The sequence below is a fragment of the Carcharhinus amblyrhynchos genome, chromosome 33 (genome assembly GCF_965287045.1).
Source record: "Carcharhinus amblyrhynchos chromosome 33, sCarAmb.v2.hapA, whole genome shotgun sequence".
NCBI lineage: Eukaryota > Metazoa > Chordata > Chondrichthyes > Carcharhiniformes > Carcharhinidae > Carcharhinus > Carcharhinus amblyrhynchos.
Window position 1 is genome coordinate 4680478 of NC_137356.1, and position 26989 is coordinate 4707466.

The following is a 26989-nucleotide window of genomic DNA, read 5'->3' on the forward strand; positions in this document are numbered from 1 at the left end:
CCGAGGAACTCCCCTGCACTTCTCCAGATGTTACAGTGGGGTCCTCCTCACCCACCTTCAGGGGACAGGGGGATCGTCAACCTAACATCATATCTGAAAGGTGATATCTCCCCCAATTCTGCACCAAAGTGTCAGCGATTAGAACAAAGAACAGTACAGCACAGGAACAAGCCTGCACGACACATGACATCTTTCTAAACTAAAAACCTTTTGCCTCTACGTGGTCCGTATCCCTCTATCTGCTCCTATTCGTGTATCTGTTAAGATGCTGCTTAAACGTTGCTATTGTATCTAATTCTATCAGCTCCTCTGGCAGCGCGTTCCAGGCACTTACTACTCTGTGTGGAAAAAAACTTGCCTCTCATATCTCCTTTAAACTTTCCCCCTTTTACCATCAACCAATGCTGCCCAGTAATTTCTACGCTGGGAGAAAGATTCTGACTACCCATTCTGTCCGTGCCTCATCATTTTGTAAAATTTGATCAGGTTTCCCCTCAGCCCCCAATGTTCAAGTGAAAACAAACCAAGTTTCTCCAATCTCTCCTCATAGCCAACACCCTCCAAAGCAGGCAATATTCTGGTAAACCTTTTCTGTACCCTGTCCAAGGCCTCCACATCCTTCTGGTAGTGGGGCGACCAGAAATGTATGCTATATTCCAAACGTGACCTAACTAAAGTTCTTTACGGTTACAATATGACTTTATACTCCATGCCCCAACTGATAAAGGCAAGCATATGGTATGCCTTCTCAACTACCTTACCCACTTTCATGTGTTGCTACGTTCAGGGAGCTATGGACCTGTACATCCAGATCCCTCTGTCTTTTAATCATAGAATCATAGAATCCTACAGTGCAGAAGGAGGCCATTTGGCCCATCGAATCTCCTCAATCCCACCCTCACCCCATTACTCCATAATCCTATGCACTTACCCTAGCTAATCCCCCTGACACTAAGGGGCAATTTAACACAGCCAATCCACCTAAGCTGCACATCTTTGGAGTGTGGGAGGAAGCCGGAGCACCTGGAGGAAATCCACGCAGACATGGGGAGAACGTGCAGACTCCACACAGACAGTGGCCCAAGCCGGGAATCAAACCCGGGTCCCTGGTGCTGTGAGGCAGCAGTGCTAACCACTGTGCCACCGTGCTACTAATGCTTCTAAGGGTTTTACCATTTACTTCCCTCCTGCATTAGACCTTCCAAAATGCATCACCTTGCATTTGTCCAGATTAAATTCCATCTGCCATTTCTCCGCCCAAAATTTCGAGCCTATCTAGAACCCTACAGTGCAGAAAGAGGCCCTTCGGCCCATTGAGTCTGCACCGAACACAATCCCACCCAGGCCCTACCCCTATATCCCTACATATTATACCCACTAATCCCTCTAACCTCAGCTACCCTGGACACTAAGGGGCAATTTCTTAGCATGGCCAATCAACCTAACCCACACATCTTTGGACTACATCTAGATCCTGCTGTATCCTCTGGCAATCCTCTTCAGTATCCCCAGTCTTTGTGTCGTAACAAACTTATTCATCAGACCACCTAGAAACTCTGCTAGATCAAACAGCAGGAGTTCTGGCACAGAATTCTCTGCAACCACTGTCCACAGATCTCCAGTCAGAAAAACAATGTGATCAACACCAACATTAAGCTGGCAGAATATGGATGTTAGTCCACACACTGTCGACACAACCAAAGCAGAAGCTGAAATGCTGAACTTTCAGAATAAGAGGGCGTGAACTTATGACCTTGTGGGGAGAATAAGGGGACAGCTAAATAAAAATATCATCAAACTGCTAACAAGAGATTTTGTGCTGTGTGATGCAAAATCCTCTGGAACTTATAAGATAATTATAAACTAAGTATCATAGGACAGAGAACAGTAGAGTACAGGAACAGGCTCTTCCATAAAGACCATAAGACGTAGAAGCAGAATTAGGCCACTCGGCCCATCGAGTCTGCTCTGCCATTCAATCATGGCTGATATTTTTCTCAATCCCCGTTCTCCTGCCTTTTCCCCATAACCCCTGATCCCCTTATTAATCAGGAACCTATCTATCTCTGTCTTAAAGACACTCAATGACCCGGCCTCCACAGCCTTCTGTGGCCCACAATGTTGTGCCGAACATGATTCCAAATTAAACTAATCCCTTCTGCCTGCCCTTGATCCATATCCCTCTATTCCTCGCGTATTCACACACTAATCTAAAAGCCCCTTAAACACCCCTATCGTATCTGCCTCCACCACCACCCCGGCACCACATTCCAGACACCTACCACTCTCTGCGTAAAAACCTTGCCCCTTGCACCTGCTTTGAACTTTTTCCCTGCTCACCTTCAGTGCGTGCCCCCTAGTATTAGACATTTCAAATTTGGGGAAAAGAGATTCTGACTGTTGACTCCAACTCTGCCTCTCATAATTTTATATTCTTCTATCAGGTCTCCCCTCAGCCTCCGTCACTCCAGATAAAACAGCCCTAGTTTGTCCAGCCTCTCCTTACAACTCATCCCTCTAATCCAGGCTGCATCCTTGGAAACCTCTTCTGCCCCCTCTCCAAAGCCTCCACATCCTTCCTGTAATGTGGCGACCAGAATTGAACGCAATACTCTAAGTGTGGCCTTTAACCACACTCCTATAAAGCTGCAATGGGACATCCATGGTTCTTAACTAATGGGCACGATTTTTAAGTTTCTAAGTTTAAGTTTTTTTATTAATGTCACAAGGAGTTACATTAACACTGCACTGTGAAAATCCCCCAGTCACCACACTCCGGTGCCTGTTCGGGTACACGGAGGGAGAATTTAGCCTGGCCAATGGATCTAACCAGCGCGTCTTTCGCACTGTGGGAGGAAACCCACACAGACACGGGGAGAATGTGCAGACTCTGCACAGGCAGTGACCCAAGTCGGGAATCAAACTCCGCTCCCTGGCACTGTGAGGCAGCAGTGCTAACTACTGTGCCACGCTGCCACCCTGGGGGTTTCCTCTGAGGAATGTTAGTTGGCAGGGGAGGTGACCACTGCCCATCACTCAGATGGAGGTGTCATCTCAGAGAAGCCAGTGGCTCTATGCTCCTAACAGCGCCACTGGCAGCTGTGGCTGTGACTGGGACGACAAGCAGTTTTTTTCATTCATTCATGGGACGTGGGCATCACTGGCTGAGTCAACATTTATTGCCTATCCTTAGTTGCCCAACAGCAGTTGGGAGTCAACCACATTTCTGTGGCTCTGGGGTCACATGTAGGCCAGACCGGGGTAAGGACGGCAGATTTCCTTCCCTAAAGGACATTAGTGACCCAGATGGGTTTTTCATAGTCATCAATGGATTCTGAATTCCAGATTCTTTTTTTCCCAGATCCTAATTCCCTGGGCGGAATTTTATAGCCCTCCCCCACCACTGAGACTTTACCGTATCCATCAAATAGGGTGGGAGTTGTGTAACTGCCCGCCACAATTTACAGCAACTCCCCCCCCCACCCCCGCTACCCCTGCCACAATGGAGCTGTAGAATTCGCACCCCCAACCCCCAGCTCCCCTCCCCGCCTCCCCACCGATCCTGACATCCATGACCAGCCAAGTTCAGGGATCGTGCAGTGGCCGGGAGAAGGGAGGTGAGTTCCGGGATGAGGAAAAGAGGATGAGGGGATGACAGAGAGACCTGAGGGTGGAGGTAAGTGGTTCGATGTGGAGAGAGGCATGCCTCCCTTCCCACATGAGGTCTCAGCAGGCTAAGCTGTTTCCCCCCCTTCCCTCGAATTCTCACCCCCCCCCCCCCACACAAACTCAAAATTGAGACCCGGCAGCAAATGGAAACTTTGAATCGCCAATTAAATCGCCACAGTTGGGATGAGGGTGGCCAGGCATGTCTAGGCCTTACTAGGCCTCACTAGGCCGAAGGGAGGTTTTCCTCTGAAAATAGCAGGTAATAAACGAGCACGTAATTTTTTTTAGGGTAATGTTGGTGAGGGATTTGTATCGGCCACAGCACTGGAAAGAGCGCCTCTGTTTCTCTGTCGGGAAAGCGCCCTGGGCCACGTCTTCTGTGAAGGGGGGGGGAGGGTAATAGGCCCGAAATTTGTCATCTCATCTAAAAAGCAGCACCTCCGACGGTGCAGCACTCCCTCAGTACCGCGCTGGGGAGCGTCAGGCCTGAATTGTGCACTCGGGGTGGGCTTTGAATTCGTGACGTTCGGACTCAGGTCTCTATTCCCTCCCTCCGACCCCGAGGAGTTGCCAAAATTCACATGTGGCCTCCTGCGGGGAGTTGGGCGAAAATGACGGGTGTTTCTGTGGGGTGGAGGCCTGCTTCTGGGCCTCACCCGGGGCGATGGGAAGTGTAAGAGGGTTTGGACGATGCGTTGCTCTAACAATAGGCACTGGCGGATGTGTGGGTACTCCCTCAGTAGCACGAGTACCTGCCCCAAAACCATTGAAATCCAGACACCCCACCCACAATGCCTGCCTCTTGTAGCCTGGTAAACTCTAAAGGAACCCAAGTCATTTTGCAGGTGGTCGGGGGGAGGTAGTAAAACAGCAACATGTCAAAGATTGTAATGTTCCTTTTCTCTGCACTTGCTTCAGTTTTTTGAAAATTCCCCACTCAGCACAGCCTCAGCAACGGAAGAACCCTCAGAAATTGTGCAAAAAGAAAGTGAAAATACGCAAAGATTAAAAATAACATCTTTTTCTTCCAGCTGCCTCAGAATTCTCATTAAATGCTCACCGTGCTTTGCACCCTTTCTTTCCCTTCTCAGCAAATGTGGTGTTTCCCAATCCCTGTGACGGAAGCATGGTCACATGAGAGTACAACTAGGGGTGCAATCTCACTGGCCATTCGTGCCACGATATCGCTGCGGGGAAGGCGGAGAATTTGGCACTCGGCCTATTCTCCCTTCACTGTGGCGGGATGGGAAAATCCCGCTGGCACGAACGGTCGGACAATTCCGACCCCGGTCTTAGAATCAGCCCTGAGCTTGTTTGATTTGATTTGATTTTGTACAATCATAGAATCCCGACAGTGCAGAAGGAGGCCATTCGGCCCATCGAGTCTGCACCGACCACAATCCCACCTAGGCCTTATCCCCCTAACCCCACGTATTTACCCCTGCTAATCCCCCTGACACTAAGGGGCAACCGAGTACGGTCGATCAACCTGACCCACACGTCTTTGGACTGTGGGAGGAAACCAGAGCACCCAGAGGAAACCCACGTAGACACGGGGAGAACGTGCAGACTCCACACAGACAGTGACCCAAGCCGGGAATCGAACCCGGGTCCCTGGCGCCGTGAGGCAGCAGTGCTAACCACTGTGCCATGTGCTTTGATTTATTATAGTCACATGTATTAGTATACAGTGAAAAGTATTGTGTCCAGCATACTATACAGACAGAGCATACCATTCATAGAGAAGGAAAGGAGACAGTGCAGAATGTGGTGTTACAGTCACAGCTAGGGTGTAGAGAAAGATCAACTTAATGCGAGGTAGGTCCATTCAAAAGTCAGACAGCAGCAGGGAAGAAGCTGTTCTTGAGTCGGTTGGTACGGGACCTCAGACTTTTGTATCTTTTTCTCGACGGAAGAAGGTGGAAGAGAGAATGTCCGGGGTGTGTGGGGTCCTTCATTATGTTGGCTGCTTTGCCGAAGCAGTGGAAAGTATAGAGAAAAATCAATGGATGGGAGGCTGGTTTGTGTGATAGATTGGGCTACATTCGCGACCTTTTGTAGTTCCTTGCGGTCTTGGGCAGAGCAGGAGCCCAGACCAAGCTGTGATACAACCAGGAAGAATGCTTTCTATGGGGCATCCGTAAAAGTTGGCGAGAATCGTGGTGGACATGCCAAATTTCCTTCCTTTCCTGAGGAAAAGCCCTGTGGAACCCTCCAGCTATGTAGACCGACAAATGCATTAAACAATCACGTTGTCATCCATAAGATGCACTGTAGCAATGCCCCCAGACTTTTTTTGACAGTGTTTCACGAGCCTATGGCCTCTCCCACCTGGAAGGACAAGGACAGGAGGCACACAGAAACTCTAGTTCCCCTCCAAGTCGCTCACCATCTTGACTTGGAACTATATTGGCCGTTCCTTCACTGTTGCTGGGTCAAAATCCTGGAACTCCCTCCCTAACAGCACTGTGGGTGTACCTACACCTCAGGGACTGCAGTGGTTCCAGAGACAGCTCACCATCACCTTCTTAAGGGGCAATTAAGGATGGGCAATAAATGTTGGACCAGGCCAGCAACACCCACATCCCATGAATGAATTAAGATTAAAAGCTTGTCGAGAGAGTTTGCGGATGTGAAGTAAGGCCTTGTTTATGTTGTATTGTCAGATGCTAGTGAAGTCGAGATCTGAGTTGATATCAAATAGATAACAGCGTAGGAATGGTAAGGGATAAAGAAGAACTGAGGAAGAAGCTTGTGCAGATGTTGACTCTGTCATTGGAGAATGTGGCGATATCTGGTTCACGGAGACAAGGACAGATGGTCAAAGAGACGCGTTTCAGTTCTGCCAAGAATAAGCTCCAGAAAACATTGGGCGCTACGGTGGCACAGTGGTTAACACTGCTACCTCACAACACCAGGGACATGAGTTTGATTCCAGCCTTGGGTCACTGTCTGTGTGGAGTTTGCACGTTCTCCCCGTGTCTAACTTGCCCCTTAGTGTCCAAAGATTCTCCCCGTGTCTGCTTGGGTTTCCTCCAGGTGCTCCGGTTTCCTCCCACAGTCCCAAGATGTGCAGGTTAGGTGGATTGGCTGTGCTAAATTGCTCCTTAATGTCCAAAGATGTGCAGATTAGGTAGATTGACCATACTGAATTGCCCCTTAGTGTCCAAAGATGTGCAGGTTAGGTTGTTTGGCCATGCTAAATTGCCTCTTAGTGTCCAAAGATGTGTACGTTAGGGGGATTACTGGGGTAAACACATGGGACTTCGGATGTAGAGCTTGAATGTGTTGGTCTGTTGGATAGTCGGTGCAGGCTTGATGGATCGAATGGCCTTCTTCTGCGCTGTGGTGATTCTTTGATTAGTGTTGAGCTATTTACTGCACATGCTGGCCAGAGGGAACTGTGCATCGAACGAACTGAGCTGCCTTTCAAACCTGTGCAGGGATCGAAACGCATCCCGCTATCCGCTCGGAAATTTGTGATGTCCTGCATTTGGCCTTGTGTAAGTGATCACTTATCTCCCATCTCCCTCTCTATAATTCCCAGGATCCCAATCCCTGGGGATCAGAGGGTTCATGTTCCTCAGTTTAAATTTGGAGTGTGACAGCTCGGAAGGGATGGGTTAGAAGGCAGGTGTAAATAAATCAACAGGCAGGTATGTCTGAATTAACAGGTCCATTTTGTGAGGGACACCATACACACAATACCTTGCTAGCAGGATTTTGATTTGACATGTTATTGTCACACGTATCAGTGTACAGTGAAAAGTATTATTTTTTGCGCAGTGTATAGACAAAGCATACCGTTCATAGAGAAGGAAAGGAGTAGCGTTACAGTCATAGCTAGGGTGTAGAGAAAGATCAATTTAGTGTAAGATAGGTCCATTCACAAGTCTGACAGCAGCAGGGAAGAAGCTGTTCTTGAGTCGGTTGGTACGTGACCTCAGACTCTTGCGCGTTGTTCCCAATGGCAGAAGGTGGAAGGGAGAAGGTGGGGGGTTCTTGATTACGCCGGCTGCTTTTCCCAAGGCAGCAGGAAGTGTAGATGGAGTCAATGGATGAGAGGCTGGTTTGCCTGATGGATTGGGCTACGTTCAAAAGCTTTTGGAGTTTCATGCAGTCTTGGGCAGAGCAGGAGCCCATATCAAGCAGAAAGAATGCTTTCTATCGTGCATCTGTAAAAGTTGGCGAGAGTTGTAGCGGACATGCCAAATTTCCTTCGGCTCCTGAGAAAATTTGTGGGGTTTTTTTAATTAAAGGAAATGAGGCTTCAGAGACAGGACGACAACAATGTGGTGGATTTTCCAATCCATACCTACGAACAATCAGATGCCAAACCAAAAAATGATTTCAGAGTTTCCCTGAGTGTTTGCGGGGTGTTTACGCGTGAGAGGGACTGGGACGTAGGCTCAATTTGCTGACAGAACTCTGCGCTACCTTCCTGTCTGCTGGCTTCCATTGAGACATTAGTGTTGCAGGCAGAAAGTATTGAGAAATAAGGAAGTATACCAAATGGGTTGCGAAAGTGAGTCAAACTGTGGGGTAATTATTATTAACTTTCTGTGGTTTGGTGTCAGCCATGTTTTTATTGTTATTTTCACTGGGTGAATTTCAGATTGCACATGAGAGAAATTCCCAGCACAGGAGATGACATCCTGGTGCAGTGTTGACATCAAATATTTCCCCAACCTCTGGATCAGATTCCAGTCTGTGACTCACTCCTGGGTATCTGTTATTCTATATATAAACCTCCCCCTCGATTAGATTCCAGTCTGTAACTCACTCCCGGGTTTCTGTTATTCTATATACAAACCTCCCCCTCAATTAGATTCCAGCCTGTAACTCACTCCCGGATATCTGTTATTCTATATATAAACCACCCCGAACTCCTCGATTAGATTCCAGTCTGTAACTCACTCCCGGATATCTGTTATTCTATATATAAACCACCCCGAACTCCTCGATTAGATTCCAGTCTGTAACTCACTCCCGGATATCTGTTATTCTATATATAAACCACCCCGAACTCCTCGATTAGATTCCAGTCTGTAACTCACTCCCGGTTATCTATTATTCTATATATAAACCATTCAAAACCTCTCGAATAGGTTTCAGTCTGTAACTCACTCTTGAGTTTCTGTTATTCTGTATATAAACCACCCCGAACCCCTCGATTAGATTCCAGTCTGTAATTCACTCCCGGGTATCTGTTATTCTATATATAAACCACCCCGAACCCCTCGATTAGATTCCAGTCTGTAACTCACTCCCGGATATCTGTTATTCTATATATAAACCACCCCGAACCCCTCGATTAGATTCCAGTCTGTAACTCACTCCCGGTTATCTATTATTCTATATATAAACCATTCAAAACCTCTCGAATAGGTTTCAGTCTGTAACTCACTCCTGAGTTTCTGTTATTCTATATATAAACCACCCTGAACCCCTCGATTAGATTCCAGTCTGTAACTCACTCCCGGGTATCTGTTATTCTATATATAAACCACCCTGAATCCCTCGATTAGATTCCAGTCTGTAACTCACTCCCGGGTATCTGTTATTCTATATATAAACCACCCCGAACCCCTCGATTAGATTCCAGTCTGTAACTCACTCCCGGGTATCTGTTATTCTATATATAAACCACCCTGAATCCCTCGATTAGATTCCAGTCTGTAACTCACTCCTGGGTCTCTGTTATTCTATATATAAACCTTTCTCAGGAATGTCGTCAGGGCGTTTAATTAATTCCTTCACCAGGTGTTGGGTATCACTGGCGAGGCTATTTCCTAATTGCCTTTGCCCTACATCATATTAATAGATATGTGAGCCAACCACATGTAGTCCAGACTGGGTTAGGATGACAGATTTCCTTTCCTAAAGGACATTAGCAAAGCTGATGAGTTTTTCTGACAATTGACAATGGTTTCACGGTCTCCATTATTGAGAGTAAATTTCAGATTTTATTGAATGATTTTCAGTTCCACCGTCTGGTATACCGAGCTGGGATTTGAACCCACAGTTTTTGGATTGCTAATCCGGAGACATCACCACCTGACCTTCTCCTCCAGACGTTACAACAGAGCCTGATCTCTGTCCTCACAATTCACGGCTGCGGGGGTGGGGTGAAATATGTGAGGGTCGTATGCAGTGTTGTTGTGGGGTGGGGAGGGGGTCAGTGTACAGCATACATGTGAGTGGTTAGCACTGCTGCCTTGCTGCGCTAGGGTCCTGGGTTCAATTCCGGCCTTGCCTCACTGTCTGTGTGGAGTTTACACATTCTCCCCGTGTCTGCGTGGGTTTCCTCCGGGTGCTCCGGTTTCCTCCCACAGCCCAAAGATGTGAGGGTGAGGTTGATTGGCTGTGCTAATGTCAGGACTAGCAGAGTAAGTACGGGGATAGGGACTGGGTGGGATTGTTGTTAGTGCAGACTCGATGGGCCAAATGGCCTCCTTCTGTGCTGTAGGAATTCTACGTTCAATGTTGGAGATTGGATCAGAGATGTGGGTGAAAGAAAGGCAATGAGAAATAGAAATTATTTTCATCTGGGGGCAACAGGGGCTAACAGGGACCTGATAGACCAAATGGCCTGTTTCCGAACTGTAAAGTATTTCTCTGCATGAATTAAAGTTTATTTATTTTATTAGTGTCACATTACATTAACACCACAATGAAGTTACTGTGAAAATCCCCCAGTTGCCACACTCCGGCGCCTGTTCGGGTACACTGAGAGAGAATTTAGCACGGCCAGTGAACCCTAACCAGCACGTCTTTCAGGCTGTGGGAGGCAACCAGAGCACCCAGAGGAAACCCACTCAGACATGGGGAGAATGTGCAGACCCCGCACAGCCAGTGGCCCGAGCTGGGGATCGAACCCAGTTCCCTGGCGCTTGTGAGGCAGCAGCGCTAACGACTGTGCCACTGTGCCGCCCATATGTGAGAATCTGTGCCTTTTCACCTCCGATGGCTAACTATCTTTTGCACCTTCTCCCCGTGTCTGCATGGGTTTCCTCCGGGTGCTCCGGTTTCCCCCCACACTCCAAGGATGTGCAGGTTAGGTTGATTGGTTCGGTAAAATTGCCTCTTAAAGTCCTGAGATGCGTAGGTTAGAGGGATTAGCGGGTAAATGTGTAGCGATGTGGGGATAGGGCCTGTGTGGGATTGTGGTCGGTGCAGACTTGATGGGCCAGATGGCCTCTTTCTGCGCTGCAGGGTTTCCATGATTCTTTGATCTTGTTTTGCGTGACCAATTATTGCACCCTTTTATCTTCTTCCCCCACTCTATCTGCAGTGTTTGGTTACAGGGTCACCCTTCTGAGCTGACCTGACTCATTCTCCTTCTGTGGTCGCTTGGTTAAGCTGATACGGTTGGCAGATTAATATTGGGTACCACATCCTCTGTGCAGGCAGCACTTCAACATAACTCTCTCTCATTGGCTTACAGGTCATAGACACTCTGTCCTATTTATCATACACTTCCATTGCGCAGAGGAAAGGAATCTGGTAAGTGGAACCGTCGCCACCTTATACACCACTCACCTCCACCTCCCCCTGAATGGACGGACACACTGCTGTTTCTGTGGCAACTTCATGAGACTTTAGTGAGGTTGGCAGAGGAAGCTTTCCTTGTTAAGAGTTTCCACTGAACCCATTGTAAATCAGTGAAAGGACCATTTCCTCACCACAAACTTATTTATTTACACTTGAGATGAATAAATCCCAAGGTTGATCAGATGGTTGGAGAAGCCCCCAGTTTCTATACTCCAGATTCCATGTATAATTCTTCACTCAGTTCTCGATTCAAAGCTTCTTTGCTTCTGTGAACAGAACCAAAGAGCCTGTGTTTTGACCGTACCGTTATTGTTCAGGAAGCTCTTAAGGTGCTTTGCAGCCAGTTAAGTACGCTTTGTAGTGTTACAATGTAGGGAGGCAAACACTCAGTTTACGCACAGCAAGCTCCCAGTGTGATTGCAAGAACGTTTCAATGTAGATTTTGGTTTGACTCCATGGGGTGGGCCTCGCTCGTCCCGAAACCGGAAAATCCCGCCCGAGGTCGATGCTTCCCAATGTCCGCCCCTTGCCCGCTCCGATTCCCGAGGTGGGCAGGGCTGGTAGAATTTCGGTGCATCTGTACAGACAGCTCGTGCAGGCTAACTCCTTTTATGTACCTTGGAACCCTAGCCCAACTCCTTATTGGAGTAATGTTTAATCCCACTGGCTCACTCTGACTCAGCAATAGATACAACACCCAAGAAACCCCCTCCCCAAAAAAATCAACTCTCCAACACACACACGCACACACACATCACTTGGATATCCATCCCAGCCCCCGGAAACATGTAAACAGCCAACCTAACAGCCCCCTCCTCCTAACACACACCATCTCAACAACCAACTCCCCCCCACAAACCATCTAAAATACAACAGAAACAGACCATCACTCTGTTTCCCTTTGTCCTCCCCACCACTGCCCCCTCCCAACACCCCGCCACATCCTGCCACAGTACAGTACCCCCCACGCACCACCACACACAAGAAAAAACTAACACGGATAATAATATATAAAATTTAAGAGAAAGGCCCAGGAGGCAAGAGGACAACAGCCATTGAATAAGGGCAAGGCATCACAGGGGGCAACAAGGGTTGGATATGAGCTGAATGAAAAGTGGCAGAGCAGGAAGAGAAAGGAGACACGTCCTCTCACTGTCTGACCCCAGAAATGTCTCTCTCTCCTGTATCACAAACTGCATAATTTACACTAACTCTCATGTGGTGAGGTTTAGTGAACAGCTGCTGTAGTACATGCCGTGTGAAGGAAGTGAATAAAATATATCTTTTTCCAGCTCCTTCCCAACAGAGGACAGCTTGGTCAACGATGATATCTACAGTGGCCTTTCCGATGTCATTGAGTAAGTAACAGATTACTGCAACACTCTGGCCTTGCACCCTCAGCAATCTAACACTCTGCTGCCTGTATCCTCGCCTGCACTGCCCTGTTCGCCTGTCCTCGCTGACCTGCACTGGCTCCTAGTCTAACACCTCCATTTTATAAATGTATGTCCCTTGTTTCAAATCCCTCTCTTTCTCCCTTCTCTCTCTCTTTCTCTCTGACCTTCTCCATCTCCGCAACCCTCTGCGCTCCTCCAACTCTGGCCTCTTGTGCATTTATTTTGATTTTCGTTATCATGGATGGTTGTGTTTTTAGCATCCAGGAACCCTCAGCTCTGGAATTGGGATAGCACAGTGGTGCCTCACAGCGCCAGGGACCCGGGTTCGATTCCAGTCTCGGGGTCACTGTCTGTGTGGAGTTAGCACATTCTCCCCGTGTGCGCATGGGTTTTGCCGGGTGCTCCGATTTCCTCCCACAGTTTAAAGATGTGGGGTTATGGGAATAGGGCCTGGGTGGGGTTGCAGTTGGTGTAGACTCGATGGGCCAAATGGCCTCCTTCTGCACTGGAGGGATTCTATGAATTCCCTCTGTAAACCTCTCCATTCCTCTCTCCTTCTCTCTCTTCTCTTTGACCAAGCTTTGGTCAACTGCCATAGTTTCACCTTGGTGCCACATTTTGTTTGGTAACCCTCCTCTGAAACATATTGGGATGCGAAAGGTGCTATGCAAATGCACCTTTTGGCCATGGCTGGTTGACGTGCTGTGGCCTGGTACTGATGGAATGCAACCCAATAGAGATATTGTCATCACAGTGAGAGGGTTAGAAGTCGAGAATCTCCTCTAACCACCTGCATTAGATTGGCAACCCAATGAGAGTTCTCATCAATTAGCCTGCTTTCCAGTTAAAGAGTTAATAATTCCACAACACCTCCCCATTGTCGAGCTTTGCTCGTTGCACATGGTTAGATGTTGGGTCATGATTGAAGTTTCTATTCTGGAGTTCTTTGTGGTGACCCTGTAGCAGGTCTTGTGTACACTGGGTGGCGTCCCTACCTCTGGACTAGAAGTTCCAGGTTCAGGTTCAACACCAGGGGTGAGATTTTCTGACCACACACAGCCCAAGACCCAAAAACCCCACCCCAGTTCAACGGGTCTTTGCATAGTCTGCACCCCACTCCCAAACACTCCCACCCCAACCCCACCATGCCCTCCCACCCCGCCCACTACCCAATTCTGATGGCGGGTAAAACAGGAAAACCCTGGTCCAGGATTTCTTGGCTATGCACAGTGGCACAGTGGTTAGCACTGCTGCCTCACAGCACCAGGGACCCAGGTTTCGATTCCTGTGTGTCAATGAGAGTGTGCGAGAGAGTGTGTGAGTGAGAGAGTGAGTGAGTGTGTGAGAGAGATAATGTGTGAGAGAATGTACGAGTGAGAATGTGAGTGAAAGAATGTGTGTTTGTGAGAGAGCGTGTGTGAGAGAGTGTGACTGAGACTGCTTGAGAGAGCGTGTGTGTTTGTGCAAGAGTGTGTGTGAGAGAGTGAGTGTGAGTGTGTGAGAGAGTGACTGAGACTGTGTGAGAGAGAGTGTGTGTGTTTGTGTGAGAGTGTGTGTGAGAGAGTGAGAGAATGTGTTTGAAAGAGAGAGTGTGTATACGAAGGAGAGTGAGTGTGTGTGTGTGAGAGATGTGTGAGAGAGAGTGAGAGAATGTGTGTGAAAAAGAGAATGTGTGTGAGGGAGAGTGAGTGTGTGTGTGTGGAAGTGTGTGAAGTTATACTAATGTAACACATGAGCCCACATTCTTTGTCTGAACAGTGACACTGGAGAGGAAGATGATGACCTTTATGATTGCGTGGAAAACGAAGATGATGAAGGAGGTGAAATCTATGAAGATCTGATGAGGACTGAGGTTGGCCTAGCACCGGTACGAGACCACAGCTGCCAACTCCGGCATCGCCTGGCCCCCTTCCCTTGTGTTCAGGCAGGGCAGTGTTGGGGTGGGGGAGTCAGGATTATACTGGCTGGGTTGCAATATCCAGGATAGACCTCAGGTCAAAGTCTTGTCCTTGCGAAGAGAAGGCCCTGGGTGGTGACTGGCTCCATTTTTGCTGCTTTCCACTCAGTGAGGAAATTCGGGATGGGAATCTGCTCTCAGGCATGCCCACCCATCATCGTTCTGAGGTGCCAGGGGCTAAAGCTGGGCGAATTACACCCCCACCCTCCGACTCCCCTCCATAGAAACCCATCCCTCTGGCAACCAGATTAAAGTAACATAGCAACATATGGAGGGGGGGGTGCTGCTGGGAACTCAACTGCTACCACCCTACTGTGTGTGTGTGTGTGTAAGCCCACTGACTACCAGGAGACCACAAGGTGAATTCAGTGCTGGTTGGCACTGTATTTTCCACACTCTCGGAGAAGTTCCTGAGAAATTGTACTGCCACTCCGAGCAGTGAATGGTTTCAACATTAAAGCCAACCTTTGTGCCAACGGTGCTCTACATGATGGCACAGTGGGTTAGCACTGCTGCCTCACAGCGCCAGGGACCTGGGTTCGATTCCCAGCTTGGGTCACTGTCTGTGCGGAGTTTGCACGTTCTCCCCATGTCTGCGTGGGTTTCCTCCAGGTGCTCGAGTTTCCTCCTGCACTCCAAAGATGTGCAGATTAGGGGGATTGGCCGTACTAAATTGCACCTTAGTGTTCAAAGATGTATAGGTTAGGGTGGACTGGCCATGCTAAATTGCCCCTTGGTGTCCAAAGATGTGTAGTTTAGTGGGATTAGCCAGGGTAAATGCCTGAGGTTACAGGGATAGGGTCTGGGTGGGATTGTCGCGCAGGTACAATGGGCTGAATGGCCTCTCTCTGCACTGTAGCGATTTTACGGGCGAGATTGTCCGGCCTCCCAGCCATGCGTTTCCTGCCAGGGGGAGGCGCTGGATTGTTTCCTCGCGGCTGGGTTCTCTCGTCCTGCCGCTGTCAGTGGGAACTCCCATTGATGTCACCCCACGGGAAACCTGCAGGCGGCGGGGTGGGGCTGGGGTTGCGCCGCTGGCGGGACCGGAGATTCCCGCCAGAGTGAACGACCGGAGAATTCCGGCCTCTGATCCTACGATTCACGCGGTTGGGCTCACAACCTCCCATTCCCGCGGGCAGCCACTTAACGGTGACCCCGTGTCCCAGTGAAGGAGAGGTGGGTTGGGAGGAGGGTGGGGGGATGGGGGCGGGGGTGGAGATGTTGGCGGGGGGGTGGAGATGGTGGGGGGGGTGGTTGCAGGGAAGGCAGGGCAGGTGGAGATTTGGGAATTGTGTTTTTGGGTGGGGGCGTACTGTTCGATGAAATGAGTCATTGTCTCACCACCGGGATGTTGGGCATCTATATTCCAGCCACAGAAGATGACTGAGTTCGATAAACGGAATTGCTGCCTTCAGGAAATTAGACAGACAGAGGAAAAATACACGGAAACGTTAGAGTCCATACATCAGGTAGGTTCAAGGCCAGGGAGCCAACGGGCAAGGAACAGAATGTACCAGTTTGTGTAGACCATGGCCGCGTACTATTATCGAGAGGTTTGCAGCATGGAAACAGGCCCTGCGGCCCAAATTGTCCAGTTTTTAACCATTAAGCTAGCCCCAATTGCCCACGTTTGGCCCATATCCCTCTGTACCCATCTTACCCATGTAACTCTCTAAATGCTTTTTTAAAAGACAAAATTGTACCTGCCTCTGTTACCACCTCCAGCAGCTTGTTCCAGACACTCACCACCCTCTGTGTGAAAAAAGTTGCCCCTCTGGACACTGTTATATCTCTTTCCTCTTTACTTAAACCTATGCCCCCTAGTTTTAGACTCCCCTATCTTTGGGAAAAGATATTGACTATCTAGCTGATCTGTGCCCCTCATTATTTTATAGACCTCTATAAGATCACCCTAAGCCTCCTACGCTCCAGGGAAAAAAGTCCCAGTCTCTCCTTATAACTCAAAGCATCAAGTCCTGGTAGCATCCTAGTAAATCTTTTCTGCACTCTTTCTAGTTTAATAATATCCTTTCTACAATAGGGTGACCAGAACTGTACACAGTATTCCAAGTGTGGCCTTACCAATGTCTTGTACAAACTTCAACAAGACATCCCAACTCCTGACCAATGAAACCAAGCATGCTGAATGCCTTCTTCACCCTTATTGTTGTTAGATGATTAATCCAGAAATTCAGCTAATGCTCTGAGGACCCGGGTTCGAATCCCGCCACGGCAGATGGTGGAATTTGAATTCAATTAAAAAATCTGGAATTAAGAATGTACTGATGACCATGAAACCTTTGCCGGAAAACCCCATCTGGTTCACTAATGTCCTTTAGGGAAGGAAATCTGCCGTCCTTACCCGGTCTGGCCTACATGTGACTCCAGAGCCACAGCAATGTGGTTGACTCTCAACTGCCCTCCAAGGGCAACTAGGGATGGGCAATAAATGTTGGTCCAGCCAACGATGTCCATGTCCCATGGATGAATAACAAAAAAGTGTTCTTGTTGTCTATTGGATCCTGATGTTGGTATTAATTACACTTTGAACTTGCAAAGAGCTCTTTATGTTTAACTATTGCCATGTTACCTTGTACAGTAGAAGGACCAGTTTGAATATTTCTGGCCTACATGTGACTCCAGACCCATGGAAATGTAGTTGATTCTTAAATATCCGCTGAAATGACCCGGAAAGCCACTCTTTTAGGGCAATTAATGATGGGCAGTAAACTCTGACCAGCCAGTGATGCGCACATTCCATGAATGTCTAAAAAAAATGTCTAATTAAGTGGGTGAGGGTCTGGCAGATGGAGTACAATGTTGGTAAATGTGAGGTCATCCAGTTTGGTAGGAATAACAGCAAAATGGACTATTATTTAAATGGTAAAAAATTGCAGCATGCTGCGGTGCCGAGGGACCTGGGTGTCCTTGTGCAGGAATCTCAAGGAGTTGGTTTGCAGGTGCAGCAGGTAATTAAGAAGGCGAATGGAATTTTGTCCTTCATTTCTCGAGGGATGGAGTTTAAAAACAGCGAGGTTATGTTGCAGCTGTATAAGGTGTTGGTGAGGTCACACCTGGAGAACTGTGTAGTTTTGGTCTCCTTACTTGAGAAGGGATATACTGGCACTGGAGGGGGTGCAGAGGAGATTCACTAGGTTGATTCTGGAGTTGACAGGATTGGCTTATGAGGAGAGACTGAGTAGACTAGGGATATACTCATTGGAATTCAGAAGAAGGAGGGGAGATCTTATAGAAACATATAAGATTATGAAGGGATTAGATAAGATAGAAGCAGGGAAGTTGTTTCCACTGGCGGGTGAAACTAGAACTAGGGGGCATGACCTCAAAATAAGGGGGAGCAGATTTAGGACTGAGTTGAGGAGGAACTTCTTCACACAAAGGGTTGTGAATCTGTGGAATTCCCTGCCCAATTGAGGCTCCCTCATTGAATGTTTTTAAGGCGAAGATAGATAGAGTTTTGAACAGTAAAGGGATTAAGGGTTATGGTGAGCGGGTGGGTAAGTGGAGCTGAGTCCACAAAAAGAGCAGCCATGATCTTATTGAATGGCGGAGCAGGCTCGAGGGGCCAGATGGCCGACTCCTGCTCCAAGTTCTTAAGTTCCTATGTATGAACAAATGTTTCTAAAAAGGTGCCTCAGAGTTGTCTTGTCCTTTGGTGGTTGAGTAAATTGGTGATCACTGACTTCTCAGTAATCTCTCTTTCTGTTTTACAGCATTTTTTTAAACCGTTGCATCGATTTCTCAACGCGCATGACCTGGAGAACATATTCCTCAACATCGAGGTGAGCCATTCGCTGTTGTCGCCAATGATTTGCTCTTTATTTTAATCTGAGTGGTTTGGGAAACACTCTATTTATCCAATCTATTTATCTTATTCTGAGTTGGGCACCTCAGCTGTTCCCAAAGTTCCCAATTTAGCTGAATGCCAAATTCTCTGTCCCCCCCTCTGGCGAGGGTTGGCACAGTCTCACAACACCAGGTTAAAGTCCAATAGGTTTATTTGATAGTAAAACCATAAGCTTTCGGGGTTTGACCATGCGTCAGTTGAGTGGAGAGTTCTGGTCTCAAACAGAGCACATAAAGGCACACACACACACAGTATAAAGGCATACTGTGTGTGCCTTTTATATGCTCTGTATGAGACCAGAACACTCCACTCAACTGACGAAGGGGCAAATGCTGAAAGCTTGTGAGTTTACTATCAAATAAACTGGTTGGACTTTAACCTGGTGTTGTGAGACTGTGCCAACCCTCGCCAGAGGGGGGGACGAACAGAGAATTTGGCATTCAGCGGGAGAATCCCGCCCAATGTCACCTCATTCGTTTTGTTTCTGATTATGTGAGTCTGTTCACTATTGATGCTGACTGTGTTTGATTAGTTAAGCCGGGTGTGACGACTCAGAGCAAAGCAAACATGTTGTAGAAGGTTCTGGAACTGACCCTATAAATATTTTAGTGTCACAAGTAGGCTTGCAATGAAGTTACCCCGTCGGGAAAGATACTAGAACGGAGGCGGCGAAAACAAACTGGGTCCAGGCCAGTGGGCTACATCCAGGCCTGGCCTGATGTGATTTAACCTCTGACCTTCACGGTGCAGGGGCTGACCCAGTGTGTGACCAGTTAAACACAGGCTCTGTCCTGAGGTAAAAAAATAAACAATTACTGCGGATGCTGGAATATCAGAAAATGCTGGAAAATCATAGAGCCCCCACCGTGCAGAAAGAAGCCATTCGGCCCATCGAGTCTGCATCGACCACAATCCCACCCAGGCCCTGTCCCCATAACCCCACCCATTTACCCTAGCCAGTCCCCCTGACAATTTAGCAATCCATCTAACCCGCACATATTTGGAGTGTGGGAGGAAACCCACACAGACACGGAGAGAACATGCAGACTCCGCACAGACAGTGACCCGAGCCGGGAATCGAACTCAGGCCCCTGGTGCTGTGAGGCAGCAGTGCTATCCACCGTGCCACTGTGCCATCCTGTCTAACACTGTGCTACAGTGCAGAAGGGGACACAGTGGAAAGCAAGGAGCTGGATTACTGTGAACCCATCTTGTGTTAACCGTGTAGACCAATTTTAACCCTCCCCCTGACCACCCCCGCCCCTCCCCCCACCCCCCCACCCCCCCCCCCACCCCCCCACCCCCCCCCCCCCATTGCATCTGAAGCAGTCTCACATAACAGAGCCCCAGCCTCAACTCCTCAGTTGTATCAACATCCCAATCACATCTGAACCAAGTGAGGATGGAGGGGGAAGGCAGAGCAAAGGGAGAGGCACCTTGGGGTGGGGAGGGGGGAGGCAGGAAGGAGCTACATTCTCAGGTGGATCGTGAATGGCACTGGGAGCTTCACAGCAGATGGCGTGGACTTTGCTCCATCGGCTGTGGCTGGGTCAGAGCCGGGATCCTATGTGGAATCACGCTGGCTTGGTATTCCTGAGCTTGGTATTCCTGAGCTTGGTATTCCTGAGCTTGGTATTCCTGAGCTTGGTATTTCTGAGGTTGGTATTTCTGAGGTTGGTATTCCTGAGCTTGGTATTCCTGAGCTTGGTATTCCTGAGCTTGGTATTTCTGAGGTTGGTATTCCTGAGCTTGGTATTCCTGAGCTTGGTATTCCTGAGCTTGGTATTTCTGAGGTTGGTATTCCTGAGCTTGGTATTCCTGAGCTTGGTATTCCTGAGCTTGGTATTTCTGAGCTTGGTATTCCTGAGCTTGGTATTTCTGAGGTTGGTATTCCTGAGCTTGGTATTTCTGAGGTTGGTATTCCTGAGCTTGGTATTCCTGAGCTTGGTATTCCTGAGCTTGGTATTTCTGAGCTTGGTATTCCTGAGCTTGGTATTTCTGAGGTTGGTATTTCTGAGCTTGGTATTCCTGAGCTTGGTATTTCTGAGGTTGGTATTTCTGAGCTTGGTATTTCTGAGCTTGGTATTTCTGAGCTTGGTACTCCTGAGGTTGGTACTCCTGAGCCTGTACCATCAGTCAAGAGCCTTCCCACTGCCTGCACGCTCAGCATACTCGGGATAAGCTGCCTCTCTCTCCTGTCTCCCACTCTCCAGCCCGTGCTTGTCGCCAGGAGGAAGGGGCAGGCTGCAGCAACATTACTTTATGTTTGTCTGTCCACAGGAACTACTGAATGTACACAGAGGTTTACTAGAAGAAATCCAAATCTCGATCAAAACCCAGAACGCCCAGAACCTCCATGAAATCTTCAATAATTACAAGAAAAGGTGAGCGTGTGTGTTTGTGTGTATATATGCACATGTGTGTGTGGGTGTGTGCGCGCGTGCATGTGCTTGTATGCACATGTGTATGCATGCATGTGCGTGTGTGTGTGCACATGTGTGTGAACACATGTCTGTATGAAGGTGTGTGTGCGCCGTCATGTGTGTATGCGTGTGTGCAATTGTGCATGTGTTTGGATGTGCGTGCATGCATATGTGTTTGTGTGTGTGTGTATACATGTGTGTGCGTGCATGTATATATGCATAAGTGCGTATGTATGTCGGCCTAACTATATTGAGCCACAGATTTTTGATGATGTGGCTGGGTGAGGTTTCTGTCCAAACAGAATCGATTCCAAAAGCACCTTTAACCAATCGAGCCTCTTTCTGCAATAAATTAAGTTGCTTTAGCAGCTTGTGTCTCCTTCATTTAGAGTCTTTCTCCGATAAGAGTTTTTAAAAATCCTTTCACGGGATGTGGGTGTCACTGGGGCAACATTTATTGCCCATCCCTAACTGCCCCTTGAACTGAGTGTCTCGCTTGGTCATTTCAGAGGGCAGTTAAGAGTCAACCACATTGCTGTGGCTCTGGAGTCACATATAGGCCAGACCGGGTAAGGACGGCAGATTTCCTTCCCTAAAGGGACATTAGTGAACCGGATGGGTTTTTCCCACAATGGTTACGTGGTTATCAGTAGACTCTTAATTCCAGATATTTTTTATTGAATTCAAATTCCCGTGGCTGAGATTCGAACCCGGGTCCCCAGGACATTAGCTGAGTTTCTGGGTTAATAGTCTAGCGATAATACCACTAGGCCATCGCCTCCTTGCAATTGCTGTGAGTCAGGTGTAGGCAAGGCTGGGTTAGGGTGGCCGATTTCCTTCCCTGAAGGACATGGGTGAAAGTTCATGGTGTATCTTCACACAGATACTGATGTTTTTTACCCGTTGGGGAATAGTGAGGGAAGTTGCTTTCCCAGCGGAACAGCGTTGAACACTCCTTCCATGGCCAACAGGTCCTGGCGCTGGACTCGAACCTGGACCTTCCGGTCCAGTGCTAGGGGCGCCACACCCACTGTGCCACAAGGCCTCCTAAAGATGGGTTTGCTGATAGTTTCACGATCTGAGATAATCTTTCATTTGCAGGTTCGATAAACTGAGTTTAAATTCCTCCAGCTGGCTTTGGGGGATTTGAACCCGTGTCCACTCTCCGCCGGTGCAATAGCCTGGACCTCTGGATGATTAGCGTAATTTGACATTGCCACCCCAGGCCCTGCCCCACCGCCCACTCCCCCCCGTCCCCCATTGCCACCACCCACCCAGTGATCGATGCGGCGAGTTGGCACTGATTGATTGACTGTGACCAGGATCTGTGCCGGGATCACTAACATCCTTCCTTTGTCTTCCCGAAGGTTGTTACTGTACGGAAGGTACTGCAGCCAGGTGGAGGCTGCCACAAAACACTTGGACAAGGTCGCGAGCCTTAGAGAAGACGTCCAGATGAAGCTGCAGGTAGGAGGAGGCTCTTCAACGTGACCGCGCTGCATCCACTTACAGTTCCCCACAGCTTCCTTCCTGTTTCACTTACCAACTGACACTCGCTGAGGTGGCAGAATCTCTCAGCATTCATTGGTACGGAGCTTGAGTGTCTCTGAAAGAAGAGGCATCCTGTCGAAACTTTTCGTCCTGCACTCATCAGGACAATGAAAAAAATTATCAGGGGAAACGGCAACTTTATGCTGTACGAGAAGAGAGTGCTGAGTGGTTGGGAACTGGACTCTGGTTGGTAGAGGGATTGCCATGGAAAATACACCAGTTGATATTGAGTGACAGTTAACTGTCAAGTATTGTTTGAAATTTAAACCAGTGGCTTGACTCTAGTCGGTCCAGGCATTGCCCAGAGGAATGATCCAACGAGTGGCTGTCACCTATTTTTTTCAGCTGTAACAGGTACAATGTGTGTAACTCCGACAAAGGGATGGGAATAGTAGTGTAAAAGTAATGTTTATTTATTAGTACAAGTAGGCTTACATTAACACCGCAATGAAGTTACTGTGAAAATGCCCTGGTCGCCTGTTCGGGTACACTGAGGGAGAATTTAGCACGGCCAATGCGCCCTAACCAGCACGTCTTTCAGACTGTGAGAGAAAACTGGAGCACCCAGAGGAAACCCACGCAGACACAGGGAGAATGTGCAGACTCCAGACAGACGGTGACCCAAGACGGTAATGAACCGGATCCCCAGAACTTTGATGTCTAGGGGTGCCACCGTGCCACCCCTAGACATCCTTAACACGCATGATTCTAAAACACATGCCATTCTTAATGACAGATCCAAACTCATGCCCATTGGAGCTACATCTGAACATAACCAAACAGACCTGCTCAGAAGCTATTCTCGTGTAAGGGTAACAAATCACCACATGAAAGGGTTCCTCCTCACAGCTCACTGCAACCACGGCACGGTGGCACAGTGATTAGCACTGCTGCCTCACAGCGCCATGGACCCTGGTTCGATTCTGGCCTCAGGTCATTGTCTGCGTGGAGTCTGCACGTTCTCCCTGTGTCTGCATGGGTTTCCTCCAGTTTCTCCCACAGTCCCAAGCTGTGCGGGGGTTAAGGGGGATTGACCATGCTGAATTGTCCCTCAGTGCCAGGGGGGGATTAGCAGGGTAAATAGGTGGGGTTATGGGAATAGGACCTGGGTGGTCGGTGCAGACTCGATGGGCTGAATGGCCTCTTTCTGCACTGTGATTGTATGACCATATATGTATGGGTTGCCCAAGACACACACACAAGTGATGCCCAATCCTGTCCCTGCTTATCTATGTCCAGTTCCACACAGGGTGAATTGTTACAATCAATTCTGACCAAATTTTCCAGATATGCGCTGAAGGATTCCTTTACATTTTGCAGTGACCATACAGGACAAATCTCTTCATTTCAGTGGTTTTAACATTAATAACATGGGGGCATGTGGAGAGGGGTTTACAATTTGCTGAGTTCCTTTTGACTTGGAGCCAGGCGGGTGCAGTGTTCTACATTCGATTGTGTGAGTCTGGTAATCGGTCTATGTTCAATGTGCTTGATTAGTTGAGTCTGGCCGAATACTCAGAGCTTAAGTCAATAGAAGCTACTAGAAGCCAAACTGTAAGCACGAGCTCAGACATTTTATGAGATTCTTTAAGACTTGTAAATAAACCTGTTGCCCCACTTAGAGACTGGTGTCATCTCAGCATCTCTGAGATTTATAAAATAAACAACAAACTGACAAAACACAACGGTGAACCCGACAACAATCAGTGCTAAAATTGCCCAACGGTAGCTTTGATCGAGACCAGTCCCTTTTCCCTAACCTTTCCCGCCACCTTTGCATCTTCCTTGTTTCTTTGAGCCAGACCTTTTGCTTTGTTTGGTTTCATTTTTAATCTTGAAATCCACAACCTGGAACAGTTTGCCCGGGAGGAATGGCCACCTTCCCCTGACACCTCGACCCCGGACGGTAGCGACGTCCTCCCTCAACACACCACGGAACGCAGCGGGGTAACAGCCAATTTCAAATTCTGCTGCCAGTAGGGAGAGCGAGTGCCACTTTAAGAAGACTCACCAGCAACTTTCTGCTGCTGCCATGGGAGTTCTTACCTGGGTGCTTGACACAAATGACATTTCATAGAATCCTTATAGTGTAGAAGGAGGCCATCCGGCCCATCGAGTCAGCAGCGACTGTTTGAGAGAAAGCATACCCAGGCCCACACACCCCATCCTATCCAATAGCCAATCCACCTAACCTCCACATCTTTGGACACTAAGGGGCAATTTAGCATGGCCAATCCCCCTAACCTACACATCTTTGGTGTGTGGGGGGTTGCACCCACTGTGTTTAAACCAGAGCACTGTGAAATTTCAAGGGGGTCTTTGTTGGGGATTTAAGATCGTCGATAGTTAAGAAATGGATTTTGCATGATGTGGATCTGGGAGGGGGTCGATTGGTGAGAATGCTCTATTGAAAGAGATTGTGTTCTGTTTGACGGGCTTCCATTGGTGAGACTGTCTTCTGCAAGAGAAGATACCTCTATAATAACACTCACTTTGTAATTATTCTCCATGACTCCACCTTGTGCCTTTATTCACTCAGCAAAAAGCAAAGCATTACCATCTCTAAGGGTTGTCTACTGTAATTCTTGGTGTTCTTTTTATCAGGAGTGCTCCAACAGAGCGAACAATGGAAGATTTACCCTACGGGACCTCTTGATGGTACCCATGCAAAGAGTCCTCAAGTATCACCTTCTGCTTCAGGTAGGCAAATGCAGAGAGTTTAAAGAATGTTTATTTATTGGTATCACCAATAAGCTTACATTAACACTGCAATGAAGTTACTGTGAAAATCCCCGAGTTGCCACACTGCAACATCTTTTCAGGTACACTAAGGTAGAATTTAGCACAGCCAATGCACCCTAACCAGCATGTTTTGGACACTTAGGGGCAATTTAGCATGGCCAGCCCCCCAACCTATACATCTTTGGACAGTAAGGGGCTATTTAGCATGACAAATCCCCCTAATCTACAAATCTTTGGACACTAAGATCCAAAGATTATCTTAGGACACTTAGGGCCAATTTAAGATGGCCAATCCACTCAAATGGCACACCTTTGGACTGTGGGAGGAAACCGGAGCACCCAGAGGAAACCCACACAGACACGGGGAGAACATGCAGACTCCACATAGTCACCCGAGGCCAGAATTGAAGCTGGATCCCTGGCGCTGTGAAATAACAGTGCTATCCACAAGTGCCACCCTCATTTTGGAACTGGAATGAAATCACCTTGGAACCCCAAGATGAGTCAATATTTTCAGGGACAGGAACGCTTAAAAAAAAAAGTCTGGTGATGTGGGCGTCACTGGCATTTCATTGTCCATCCCTGGTAGACATTAAGAAGACTGCAGTGAGCTGCCTTCTTGAACTGCTGCGGTGTAGGTACACCCCCCGTGCTGTAAGGGAGGGAGTTCCAGGAATTTAACCCGACAATGATGAAGAAACAGCAAATATGTGTCCAAATTGGGCTGGCAAGTTCGATTTAGAGGAGACAAGTTCTCATCCTTAAGTTCATAGGATCCCTATTGTGCGGAAGGAGGCCATTCGGCCCATCGAGTCTGTACCAACCACAATCCCATCCAGATCCTATCCCCATGCATTTACCCTGGCTAATCCCCCTGATGCTAAGGGGCAGCTTAGCATGGTCAATCCACCTAACCTGCACATCTTTGGACTGTGGGAGGAAACCCACGCAGACACGGGGAGAACATTTAGAGTCCACACAGACAGTGACCCAAGCCGGGAATCGAACCCGGGTTCCTGACGCTGTGAGGCAGCAGCGCTAACCCACTGTGCCACTGTGCTGTTCATACTGGATCACACTCTCATGTCTCACTAATGTGTTGTTGCAGGAATTAGTTAAACACACCACTGATGAAAAAGAAAAGGAGAACTTGCGATCAGCCTTGGATTCCATGAGGGTGAGTAGACGTTGCTTTCCAACTTTATATCTTTATATAGTGTCGAGAATTAATTATGGAGAATTAATGATGTATTTACCTTCACTCATTCCCCCTGCTTTAGGATTTGGCCCAGTCTATAAATGAAGTGAAAAGAGACAGTGAAACTCTCAAACAAATCACAAGCTTCCAGTTATCAATAGAGAATTTGGTAAGTCCAGAGTAATAAAAGTGTCTTAATAGTGTTCATCCACTTGTATAACATCTTTTTTGCTTTGGTTTGATGTATTATTGTCACATGTGTTAGCATATACATTGGAAAGTATTGTTTCTTGCGCACTATGCAGACAAAACATACTGTTCGTAGAGAAGGAAACAAGAGAGTGCAGAATGTAGTGTTACAGTCATAGGTAGGGTGTAGAGAAGGTCAACTTAATTCAAGGTAGGTCCAGTCAAAAGTCTAACAACAGCAGGGAAGAAGCTGTTCTTGAGTCGGTACGTGACCTCAGACTTTTGTATCTTTATCCTGACGGAAGAAGGTGGAAGAGAGAATGTCCGGGGTGCGTGGGGTCCTTAATTATGTTGGCTGCTTTTCCAAGGCAGCAGGAAGTGTAGACAGAGTCAATGGACAGGAGGCTGGTTTACGTGATGGATTGGCCTACATTCACGACC

The 26989-nt window shown here is 48.0% G+C and overlaps 1 protein-coding gene across 1 annotated transcript in view; it reads left to right on the plus strand.

The window, feature by feature from the left end:
* Window positions 1-26989, plus strand: part of vav1 (vav guanine nucleotide exchange factor 1) — a 122054-nt gene that overhangs the window by 67733 nt on the left and 27332 nt on the right. Inside the window, 10 exon segments of the mRNA XM_080216505.1 lie at window positions 11117-11175; window positions 12516-12581; window positions 14379-14487; window positions 15948-16046; window positions 18312-18380; window positions 20726-20829; window positions 22236-22335; window positions 25024-25119; window positions 26270-26338; window positions 26442-26528. Coding sequence (XP_080072631.1) covers window positions 11117-11175; window positions 12516-12581; window positions 14379-14487; window positions 15948-16046; window positions 18312-18380; window positions 20726-20829; window positions 22236-22335; window positions 25024-25119; window positions 26270-26338; window positions 26442-26528 — 858 coding nt within the window.